The 12611-nt window shown below is 38.5% G+C and overlaps 2 protein-coding genes across 6 annotated transcripts in view; one reads left to right on the top strand and one right to left on the bottom strand.

Annotated features, from left to right (window-relative positions):
- Window positions 1-4518, top strand: part of NR3C2 (nuclear receptor subfamily 3 group C member 2) — a 205124-nt gene extending 200606 nt beyond the window's left edge. For 4 of the 5 annotated variants that reach the window (XM_027893635.1, XM_027893636.1, XM_027893634.1 and 1 more), the window contains one exon: window positions 739-4518. In XM_027893635.1, the coding sequence (XP_027749436.1) occupies window positions 739-894 (156 nt within the window). In that variant the 3' untranslated portion in view covers window positions 895-4518. The remainder of the gene's footprint in view (window positions 1-738) is intronic. The other variant, XM_027893637.1, reaches the window with a different exon arrangement.
- Window positions 4519-9488: 4970 nt separating this feature from the next.
- The window catches only part of LOC114062335 (rho GTPase-activating protein 10-like), a gene marked incomplete at its 5' end in the record, with an annotated part of 82083 nt that continues 78960 nt past the window's right edge, over window positions 9489-12611 (bottom strand). The window contains one exon of the mRNA XM_027893633.1: window positions 9489-9749. Coding sequence (XP_027749434.1) covers window positions 9661-9749 — 89 coding nt within the window. The remainder of the gene's footprint in view (window positions 9750-12611) is intronic.

Here is a 12611-nt window from a genome sequence, read left to right as displayed (position 1 = left end):
ACTCTAGCTTTTCTTTAATCACACAACACAGTGATTTGCTGAACTGCTGTGGAAGTTCATACGCTGAAATCTGGACGCACTTCTTTCACGAGTGCCTCAGAAGCCGACGTGCCTCTGCCTCTTGACTGACTTGTGGTTTTTTTAAAGATTGCAATGAGTCCAGAGTACTGTAAGGCTCTAGGAGGTGCATTTAGATCACAACCACAAAAAAAACATGTACACTGAGATGCTGTAAAACCTGAAATGCCACCATGTGACACAGCGCTCGTGTTGTTGAGCTGAAAACATCAGCTGCTCTGGCAGTTGTAGGTTGCAGGCCCTGGAGAAGGCACTGAAGTTAAGCAAATAATCTGATTTAATGAGTGTGTGTCCCCCTGAAATCTAGGGATACAATAGTTTACGACTGATCTTTTCCCTCTGGGCAGAAGGCTTTCTCTTCATAGATAGTGAGTGCCTATAGTTTTCATGCTGGCCAGTTGCTATTAGTGAAATGAAAAGTGCAGTTAGGCTGAAAAATCAAATCTGTGGTATCTTGGTTTTTCCCTAGTTCACTGATTTTTAATGAGTTAAGTAGCCCTTTGACATTGGAGTTCTTTTGTTTGCTTTATAACCCTACAAATGGACTGCCAACTCAAAGTAAGATGCCATTCCTTGGTAATAATCAATTATCAATAAGCTGCTGTTTGCATGCAAAAATCTGTGTGTTTTTCCTAAAAAGTGTTTCTTTCTCTATTTCAGCTTGTTAGTGACTTATTGGAATTCTGCTTCTACACCTTCCGAGAGTCTCAGGCACTGAAAGTAGAGTTTCCAGCCATGCTGGTGGAAATCATCAGTGACCAGCTACCAAAGGTGGAATCTGGGAATGCCAAGCCCCTGTACTTTCACAGGAAGTGATAGAAAATGTCTTAAATGGAAGAACTTTGCCTTAAGTTTCCCTGTGTTATTCCACACCCATGAAGGACCCAAGAAACCATATTTTAAACATGCTATTTACACTTGTTCAGCAGTCTCTGAATAGTCTAAAATCATATGAAGGGTTTGGGGAATGGAAAGAAGTTGACTCGGATTTGGCAAGACCTAGATGTTTGGAAATAACCCCATAACCCTAAAACACTTAGAAAATGTTCCTGTTCCTCTGGATGAAAAGCCATATCTAGTCAATAACTCTTTGATTTTGATATTTTAACAGATGGAGTTTTAAATATGCCATGTAGTTTCTGGTATTGTTTGCTTGTTTTAAAAGGGTTCGAGAACTAATGAGAACTTTTTAAAGCTTACCCTTGGTTTGCACATAAAACGTAAAGTCAATATGGGGCATTAATATTCTTTTCTTGTAAAAAAAAAAACAAACAAAAACTATATATATACACATATATACACACACACAAACCCTAACGTGTAAAGTAATAACAGAACATTTGGTGTGGAATACTCTGTTATCCCCACCTGTGGCATTTGTTATTCCATGTTATCCCATCATAGATGATATACACTGTGTTAAGTGTCCATTTACTATTTAATTAAAAAAGGATAAGATGTGAAAAACAAATGCCCTGGTATCAATTTATAGTATCTATTGTGCTGGCTTTACAAATAATTTTTTGCAGTCTTTTGCTGTACTGTACATTGCTGTATGTATAAATTGTGAAGGACCTGAAATAAGGTGTAAGGAACTTTTGTAAATGAGACAAAAAATCTTTAATGGTTAATAGGATGAACGGGAAAGTATTTTTGAAAGAACTCTATTTTGCTGGAGACTATTTAAGTACTATCTTTGTCTAAACAAACAAGGTAATTTTTTTGTAAAGTGAAATGTTCTGCATGCATAATGAACCGTTTACAGTGTATTTAAGAAAGGGAAAGCTGTGCCTTTTTTAGCATCATATCTAATTTACCATCCTACAGTATCTGTTGTAAATAACCACGCTTAACCTTTTCATTTGTGTTTTAAGCCTTTCTATTTTCCTCTATATTTTCCTCCCTTTTTGTCTCTCTTGCAAGCGTATGTGACTTGAGCACATCTTAGAGATTCTGCTTCATAAATCCGTAGGAAACTACACTATGTTGTGTTTGCCACTTTACGAAGGTTTCATTTAACAAGACAAATTACGGTCTCTCTCCAAAGCTTTTGCCAGCTTAATGATCTAGTGAGTTCTTGCCCTCTATTCCCTTTCTCTCTCAGGGGAACGAGAGTGAGCAACCCGTTGAATGATTTTTCTTTTTTTTTTACTAAGGTTTCCCAGATTGTTTGGTTTTTTTGTTGTTTGTTTTTTTTTTTTCCTTTGAATACTGGATATATGAAACATCTTAAAAGGTCAGATTATTATTTCAGAGAGGGGAGGGCGATTATGATGAAGGGAACATGCAGATCATTACAGTAAGTATATCGAAGACATTTGTACTGGTGAGAGGGGTGGTAAGGTACTGATGGGCAGATTAGCTGAGTAGAATTTTTAGTGATAAACTAAAAAGCATGTACTTTTCTAAGCACTTTTGTAATAATCAGAATACATCTGAGAAGACAAATGTTCACACTACAAGTTCAACTCAGTTGGTTTGATTTTGTCTCAAAAATGTTTTCTCTAGAATAAGACTGCAAAGAAGAGAATTTTTGAGGTGATTTTCACTATGTCACAATTTATAAGCGAATACAAAATTTTGGAGTAGAATAGAGGACAGGTGAACTTTTCTGAGGCACAACTGTTGCTACCATATGCTCATGTTTAAATAGAATAGTTTTCAGAGTCCTAATCTGTAGTGTTCTCTCTGGGTGCCACTGGTATTTTTGAGCCCTAGTGTGTCCCTTGGCCGGTCGGAATGTAGCATTTCTTGTAAATGGTGGTCGAATTAAGAATTCTACACCCTTTCTGAACCCAAATTTTGAGGTGCACTTTGGTGCACTGAAGACAGTCAGCGCTACTTGTCTTTTTAAATGACACCTGCCTTATGCAATGGGTAACCTGTAAAGACTGTATTCAGAGAGGTTTTTTATATATAAATATATACATACATATATTATTTGCATTTTGGAAGTCTAATTCATAGGCAGATCTTTAAATACTGACCTGCACAGCAATATGAAAGCCAAACTTCCAACATAAGATATACAGCATGCAGACTGGTTGTTTACAGTAAAGACACAGTCATACATCCATCTTTTAATTTACTTTTTTTTTTAAAAAAAGTCTAAACTAGGAAATTTCAAAGCCAGGTTCTGGGTGAATACAGTCTGCAGCAGCTTTTTATATTAACAAAGTTACTGCCTCCTTTTCTGTCTCAGAGTAACTTTGCTTGACTAAAATAGCAAAGCCATATTCTACACTTCACTGTTAAATGCCTGTCCCAGTCCAAATTGTTGTCTGTTTTCTCCTATTTTTGTACCTTATTACTTTTAATCTTGGTTTGGTACAATTCATAATTCACAGAAACTTCATATAATTAAACACACTAAATTAGTTTTAAAAAGCAATTTATATCTTTATGCAAAAACGTATGTCTGTCTTTGCAAACAACTGTAAGCAGATTATAATAAATCCTTTACTTTAATCACCTGTTGTTTATGAAACCATTCATTGATTATTATTTTTTGCTAGAGATCATTGAAGTAATAGATACAATTGGATATAGATGTTGTAAGAGGCAGTATTCTCTTATCAAGAACACTTAAGCAGAATAGCCATCACTTTTTTTATCTAAACCTGTGTACAGGAAAAAAAAACAAAAACAAAAACCAACCCTAGTTTTTAGCTACCGGGAAGTTAGTTACGTTCTTTTGAATTTGTTTAGAATGAAATAGGCATTTGTCTCCTGCAAAATACAAGACAAACTATAACAGCTTTTAGAGGTGGGCTTTTGTTCATTGAGCTAAATTATTTTGTTGTAAGAAGGAACAGGGATATGCAGCAAGAGCATTGTATACACAGTTAAAATGTAAAATAGTGTTAATGTACTGCAGTGGGTATTTCAGGAATACTACACATCGTGCAACTTGAGCAGTTGCACAGGAAAAAAAAATAGAAAATACTAAAGTTTGCAATATCAAAATCTTATTAAAAAGATACTTTGCAATCAATAATGCAAAAAGCTAATTCACAGGGTGGTGTTTTTCACTGACTTGTTTAAACATTTATGAAATTAAACAGTTCTACAGTTAATGCACTTTTAATTGTTTATTAAAGATTTGACTTTTTTTAGAGCAATGTTTTCAGCTGGAGGTCAATGACTTGATAAGACAGACAGCAGTTCTGAGGCCAGGAAGCTCAGAGGAATGTTTAAGAATTCTTGGAGTTTAAATAGATTCCTGGATGAAAAATAAAAGCAGCCAGCAGTATGGTGTAAACAGTAAAATCTATGCATAATGATGCATTTATAATTAGGGGTTTGCTTCTGTATGTTTAAAGCTTTTTAAATAAATAGAAAATATTGTTTGGTCTTTATGTTAATGTCTGCAAGTACCTATTTTTCTTTTTTTTATACAAATTGTACAAATATACATGAATTAAACTGGTTTGATTGCAAGTATTTCTTGCATTTTAATCTCAGATAGGTGCTGGTGCATTGCTATCCTTAGAGACAAGCTTCTGCTCATCTAGAAACAATACAGAACCATAGAATGGTTTGGGTTGGAAGGGACCTTAAAAAACCATCTAGTTCCAACCCTGCCAGCCATGGGCAGGGACACCTTCCACTGGACCAGGTTGCTCAGAGCCCCATCCAACCCAGCCTTGGACACTTCAGCATAAGGCAACCTAAAATGCAATATAACATCTCTCTTCATCCATGTAGAGACTTAAGTTTCCTCAGGCTCTGTTACTTTGGATAATGCAGCACGTCCGATGGCTTCACTTTCACACTGTGAAATAAGGAATGCCCAAGGGTGAGGAATGTGGTTCACTTAACCTGGGTAACTGTTCTTGACAAGTGATGTGCTGGCACTGTTATGGGCACAAGCTACATCCCACTAAAACAAACAAACCCAGCAACCTTCAGCAGCCAGACCAGTCTGGCTTCCAGTTCCCATTATCCTGTGGGCTGCTCTACTCCTTGCCCGAACTTAGAATTTCTCTCATGGAAAGAGGTATTCCCTATTTTATATATGCAAGGTCTCCCCTGTGACTACTCAAACCGCCTTCTGAGGGTCAGGCCTTTTCTAGTTGTAACTACAGTAAGACAGTTAGTTAGAAGGGGAAATAAAACTCCCACTGTCCTGGTTTGCTCTGTGCACTGTCTGTCTCAGAAATTCACCACTAAGTTCTGCACAAAGCCAGGTCTGCACTGTAAGACCACCATTTAATTGTGTTTTGTTCTTTTAATAACAAGTTACATAAACTTTTTATTGCCAAAAAATCCTTGCACCTGCTTTCTGTTTGCTGAATTGTCAGAAGGAAAGAATAGTAGAGGATCAGCAGAGTTAAGAAAAGTTTCCCATATGTTTACAAGCAGATGTATCTGTCATATGCTGTTCTAGAAATAAGACCACGCTATTGCTACTTAAAAGCATAACCAAACTTGTAATCTGACCCCATGCTGGGACACTGCTTTCTTTCAGGTGTCTACAGAGACTGGGAGTTTATCATGAGCACAATATTTCAAAGGTAGAACGGAGTGGAAAAAAATGTCCTTTCATGTCATAGATTTTGCTAGGTAAAATGTGCCGTGTCATAAGGTTTTTAAAGTGCTCTTACTTTAATTGTAGATGTTGATAGGATGAAGTTTCTGGAGCTTACCTGTGGCTACTGCAAGGACAGATGAGGGCACAGTTGGACTCTGACATAGAAAACAACGTCCAAGGCACATTCAGCTTAAAAGGTGAAACTCCAGTGAAGACTTTAAGTGAAACCCAGTTTAGCACTGGTGCACGCACTTACAACCTATATAAGCCCTCTGTCACCAACTTTTTCTTAAAAATCACAAACCAGGTAAGAATGTTAAAATGGGTTAAGAGAACAAGGAACAGAGCATTGAGGAAGGCAAGTTCCTGCCCGAGTCTCTTCTACAGAGGCTCAGCTAGCAAAAGCTGCAAGCAGCATAGCTGGAACACTTATTTTCATTACAGGGCACATAAATCAGCTAATGAGATTTTTCTTTCATTTCTGATGAAAGATGGCATCAGAAGGAAACCTGCCATGAATATCAGCTGGGACAGCACTTAACAACATTCAGCAGCCTGAGAACCCCGGGGCTTTTCACCCAGCAGAGTGAAAATGCTGCCTGGCCAAGGCACAGGGCTGAGCACTGTCTAGTGACCAACACAGAGTATAAATTTCTGCTGATCCCAGCTAGTCAGGAGTCTCATCTTTTCCATTAATTATTCAGCAAACACACATTCAACCTTAATTCCCCAGGCTGGGGGGATTCAGTCTCAGGCCCCACAGTGATGGCAAGGCCAGTGTCATTTTGCATAAAAAGCACTTTTGTTTCCTTGGGTTTGAGTGGTTTGGGGTTTTTCCTAATTCACACTCTCTAATTTCCAGCCCGTGTCACGTGTTCACTACCAGCAGTCTCGGCTTTTGCAAACTGACAAGTCCGTGCCCCTGTGCAGAGTAACCAGCACATAGGAAGGGAGGGGCATCCCAACCTGAGGATTAAGCTGAACCTGTGCCAATAGCTGTGACAGGGGAGCTGTGAGAGGATGGAGTTAGGCCAGACCCATGGAGAATGATCACTCCTGCTGCCAGGCCAAAAGAGAAGAAATCTTCAACCGGCTTTCTCCACAACGGACTCCCTGTGCTTCCTACCTCAAGTGTGTTACTCTGCTCCTCCCAAGTTTACCAAGCCACGGAAAAGACAGACAAGAGGCATGTCCTAAGGCCAGCTTCAGGAAAGCAAGCAATCTCAAAGGATGGGAAAGGGGCCTGGATTTCTTAACATTGTTTTTAATTTTTAGCATCTTCTTTGAATCTCTACTTCCAAGCAGTCAGTACGAGGCATCGTTGGCAGCACAGTTCAGCAGTGAGGATGAAGAATGGGTTGCTGAGCTGAACAAGTCTGTACTCAGCCTTAGTATAGCTGGGCTGATGTGGAAACCCATATGGTGGGTAGCAGTTCCCACAACTATATTCCTAACAGGCAGTGTGGTTAGCCTGAAAGCCAGATCTGATCTGGCTCAGCTCACACCACTGCCTTCAGACAACAGCTAGGACGTGAGAAAGTTTGGGTTAGTATTACCTCTGCTCAGCTGTATCATTTCTCAGTAGAAAAGTTTTCTCCTTGTTTGGGCTCTGCATGACCCCAAGAGCAACAGGAGTCTCAAAACATCTCCCCTAAAGGTGAAATAGGGTCACAGGACTGAATGGAATAGGCACTAAGTCTTGTATTCCTTGTCTGTATATCTGCCTTTTTAAACCACCTCAGTTAAAAGGAAAAAACAACACCAAACAAACAACCAAACACAGAGCTAGAGCTGAGAAATACTGAGAACTTTGGAAGACAGAAGCTGGAACAAGATCAAACGTGCACTGCAGGTTTAAAACAACAACAAAATTAGTGGAAGCTTCCAAAACTTGTCAGTGTCATGTTATCAGAGCTTCACTATCTGACTAGCCAGCATACCTTGCTGCCACACCTGTGAGGCCAATACCAAGGGTTTACATTCCCCCTCTTTTTTCAGCATTTTCCACCAACTGGTAGCCATGAAAACTGAGTTTGGCACACAAACACCATCCTGCTTCCTGAATGAACCTAAGACCACAAATGAGTTGATAAAGCTGCAGGCCCAGGCAACATGATACCCAGCCAGAACAGTGCTTTGCCACATGAACAAATATGAGCAGGGAAACCTTCAATCTGTTGCTCAGAAATTATTGGTGCAATTATTTCCTTAATACTTAGTCAAGGAGCAAATTAAGGAACTTTATCTCCTTCAAAAAAGTCCAAAAGTCATCTTCAGTGCTTGGGTCCCTTAGCCACTGTGCCAAGACAAGAACTGCCTAAAAGCTGTATGGCAGAGAGTCACCGCTCCAGTACCAGGAGAATACAACAAATGAAACTGCCCCAGGCAATGAGGGTTAGTGCTGGAGAGCTCTACTGGCTTGGCCCACCATTGCTCCATCTGGACATGATTTGTGTTCACTCCAATGGTCTGTGTAGTCTGGGCAAAGGAATGAAATAATGGTGTGGAGTTAAATCTTCGGAGGCGGGGGGTAAGCCATTCCAACCTTAAAGCAGCTTTAACCACTAACCGGTTTACTAATCACATTTGTTAGAAAAACTTGCAAGGTAAGGATATCTGCAGTAAATGACTCAAAATTCACAGAGTTCACTTTAACAAATAATTTAGCCTGTATTATATGTCATACTGTCATATTTTCCTGCATCCTCTCCACTGCCTCCCAGAGCATCTTACTTAAAGGAGAGAAAAATACAGGGATTAGTGATAAATTGCATGTAACTTTTTTTTTCTTTTTCTTTTTTAAACACAAAATACCACTCTCACTACTCAATTCTACAAATTCTGAGGCAGCTATTGAGGATTCCAATATCTTGGAACATGAATAAGACCTTACAACTGACAATCACGGGGAAGGAAGAAAGGCAAGGTCAGTGACCAGCTAGACAGACAGATAACAGATAAAATGCAGGACACCTTCAGGATGCAAAAGCCAGGGATTCTCTTTTCCTTTTGGCTTGAAAATTGCAGAGTTGCCTATTTTAAGTGAGAAAAGGTCCTCATCCATTTTGGAGCCTGCTTGAGGCTGACTGCAAACAGCTCCAATAATTATTGCATGTCACAACTTTCAGAAGCAGAGCAAAATATTCTGCAACATAGGAATGACAAGTCAAATAGCAAATAACATTTTATTTCATTTACAGTGATATTTATGAGTAGTAAAGAAACCATGACATATAGGAGCCTGTAATAAAAGTTCACGTGTCTTATCTTTATAAAATAAATGAAATCATACACACAGCATAAACGAATGTGCTCTTTGAAGACATTTGAAAAATGTCATGTCTTAGTAACTATTATTTTACTTACAGATGTCTGTTCCATACTGGCTATTCCACTTTGAAATATAATTTAATTGTCAGCATGATAGCCTTTTTTATCCAACAGTATCTTCCAAACCCAAATAATCATAGTATCATAGAATGGATCAGGTGGGAAGGGACATTAGAGATCATCTAATTCCAACTCCCCTGCACACAGGCAGGGACACTTTCCACTCGACCAGGTTGCTGAGAGCCCCATCCAACCTGGTCCTGAGCACTATCAGGGATGAGGCATCCACAGCTTCTCTGGGCAACCTGTACCAGTGCCCCACCATCCTCACATTCTGTTAAAAAGGCTGGTTATTGAGGCATAATCTCCAGGACACTAAGTTGAGTCACAGATCAACCAAATACTTGACTTAAAATGTTAATTATTTTGCAAACAAATATACCACTACTGCTCTTTGCAATTGGAAAAAAGCACCTTATTAAAAAATTAACCTATTCCTCCATCCCCCTTACTTGTGCCCCCCACTCATTCCAACCCTCAAAGAATCTTTTTTTTTTTTTAATTCATATTTGGCAACACAATGTCTTTATACAGATTAGGATCTTCAATCCATAGTCCAGCTCTTCATTGATTAAAAGCAGTCACAGAAGTAGAGACAAGTGACTAGAACAAAAATCCATGGATACCATGTACACCTTCTTGGCGTTCAATGCACAAAGCTATAAAAACTGAACATAATTTTGTGGAATAAGTCCTCTCTTGCCATTTAACGTGCCTTCTAGCCATCCTGGTTCTCTGGAAAATTGCACTGCAAAGAAAAGGAAAAACATTACTGCATCTTTTTATATTGGATTTAGCAAGTTTTAGCTTTAGCTCTGTGACACCCGGCAAAGTATCCATAAAAACATCACATCATCTGCAATGACCAGTTTAAGAATCTGGCAAGGAAAGATAAAGATGATTATTGACTTAAATACTTTATAATATTCTCCAAAGTGTACACGGTGAAACAGCTTTTAGGTTCAGGAGACTTCATTAAGGAAACAGTTAATGGAGCTTAGGACAGACTTATAAAATAGAAAATCTATGCCTTTAGGGAAAAGTCAGAATTCATATCAAAATGTGGAAAACAATGTCAGTGGGTGGGGTGAAGCAAGACCAAGACCTGCCTTGAGCAGCAGGGGTGAATCTGGAGTCTCAGAGCCACAGAAAAATGGCATGAAAAGTAAGCATGGAAAGGATTATAGGGGAAATAGAAATGAGCCAGATGTCACTCCAAGTATCATCTCTTCAGAATAGAGCTGCTATTGGAAGTGACCAATGGACAAAATCTGAGTCATTCTTCTGGTTAAATCCTCTCTGAAATTCAAATACGTAGTGCAATTAAAAAAAAAAAAAAAAAAAAAAAAAAAAAAAAAAAAAAAAAAAAAAAAAAAAAAAAAAAAAAAAAAAAAAAAAAAAAAAAAAAAAAAAAAAAAAAAAAAAAAAAAAAAAAAAAACACCAACAAACTACCAAAGAAAAAAGCTTGAACAGTTCCTTGTTACTAATGCCATCCTAAGTGCTTGCAGCTGCTGATCCCAAATTTTTTACAAGTGTATCCATGAATTTAAAATAAGAAATATTTCAGCTTGGAATCTCAATGCCCCACAAGTTATGCTGTGAGCAGAGCTAATGAAATCTGACTTCCTATATGTATTTTGACCACATCTGACAGGAAGTTGAAGCATAAGCCTCATTTCTTTGGAAAAACAGACTAAGAAGTCCTCAAATTCCCTTATCAGATGTCTTATAAGGATATGATACAGGTATCTACTTACCTATGTAACTGCAAAATCCCACACTTTTTAGCAACCTACGATACTCTCTACTATATTAATTTATCCTCACAGTGCTTCTGAGACAGACAGTATTTAGGGAGGAGATCAGACAAATGCTGAAACATGCTGCCAGCCATGTCAGTACTTTATTTAAAACACATTAACACATTGGGGAATGTGATATTTGTAGCCTTCTACATATCAGGGAAATAACAGCTAAGAGAGAGCAACATGTTAAGTCTCACTTTCAAAGGCATTGTAAGGCTTCTCTGAATTTGAGCACTTAACATACTTTCCCCTACTTTTTTCCTTGTGTCCTATTATTGTCAGACAGTGAAGCTAGAAGCTGTGCTCAGAAACCACACTTTAAACAACAGCTATATCTCCAACAAACCTAGAAAATGAAACTGCTTTTAAGTGATACCGATAGTTTGGATTCAGAACAAAAGTCCGGGCTTACACTTGTGATGAAGGCGTTCGAGAGGAAGATTCCAAGGGAAAAACACACACAGAAAATTACCTTTTAGGATCTCTGCGCACACAGTAACTTACATTACTATTAGTAATTAGCAGGCCCTCCTCTCTCTTTGTCATTTTTATCCCACAATTACAGAGTACACACGCATTTGAAACCTCATTGCTGACACCACCACAAGCCTCCCTCTAGCAGTGGAGCTGTAATTCTGCTCTTTCCAGCAAATGTGCCAGCAGCCAGCCAAACCTCTCCCTGAAGTCTCCCATACCTACTGAGCACATCTGTATTACAGGAAACAAACTACAAAAAATGACAGATCAGGAAGAGAAATAACTAGAAAACCTGGAAGTAGGAAATTTCTACCTGTCCTCTGGAGCTCAGCCTCAGTTTATATTAGAGAGAGGATAAATATCACTGGCATGTGAGTGTCTATAAATCAAAGAAAGGCCTGTTCAAAATGAAGGGAGCCCTAATCTGATGGGCTCACACTGAAGTTTAAATTTACCTAAAATGTTTCCAGGGAGGAAATGTTCAAACTATGCTGAATCACTTGACTCTACACTAAACAGCAAATTTCAAAAAGAAATATTTTCTAAACAATTTTGATAATAACAAACTCTGAGACAAATACCATTTTCAGCCCAGAAGATCCGACATAAATGGTATAACTGAGCTCTGTGCTTGGGAAATTGCATGCACATCACACAGCTCAGGGCCTCACTTGTTGGCATAAGTTTCTTTTAGACTCAATGAAGACTGAAGAGATAATTATCACTCTGATTACACCCAAGATCACTGTCTTTTAGAGATCAGTCTTTATTTTAAAAAACACACTAAAAAGTAACTCTGATATTCAGCAGCTGTGGTAACACGTCAGATAAGATTTCTGCCTCCACCCAAATCACCATATACAAGAAGGGTTAAGGATACCTACATGCATCACTGTAGGTACATGATACCAATCAGGATGCCATCCAAGTGTCAATCTGCTTTAAGCTCCAGTGATCCTGTTTTCTTTGCTAATCCATTTCCAAAGTATTGGGTACAACACCACATGCGCGTTCATTTAAAATCAAAACCACTTAACCACACACAAACACAAAAAGCACCATTTTTCTACCGTGCACAGCTCTTCTTAAACCCAGGACACAGGCTATTTCTGAAAAAATACCCTGCTCAAGAGAAGATATTCCACAGTGTCCCCTTTCTGTCATTTCTTCTCAGTCAACCACAATTACAGTTCTTAGCACTTTCTCAGGCCTGCCTCATTTAAAAATACCTTGCTGCAGAAACTACACATTTGGCCTTAAAACTACAACTCGTTACTAGACCAGTCATCCCATGGGAATAAATCTCATGTCAGCTATGGACAGGAGG

This window comes from Empidonax traillii, unplaced genomic scaffold (genome assembly GCF_003031625.1).
Source record: "Empidonax traillii isolate 1590-97213 ecotype Southwest subspecies unplaced genomic scaffold, ASM303162v1 scaffold399:size634673, whole genome shotgun sequence".
Lineage (NCBI taxonomy): Eukaryota > Metazoa > Chordata > Aves > Passeriformes > Tyrannidae > Empidonax > Empidonax traillii.
The sequence above is the reverse complement of the archived record's forward strand: the minus strand, read 5'-3'. Positions and strand labels throughout refer to the sequence as shown.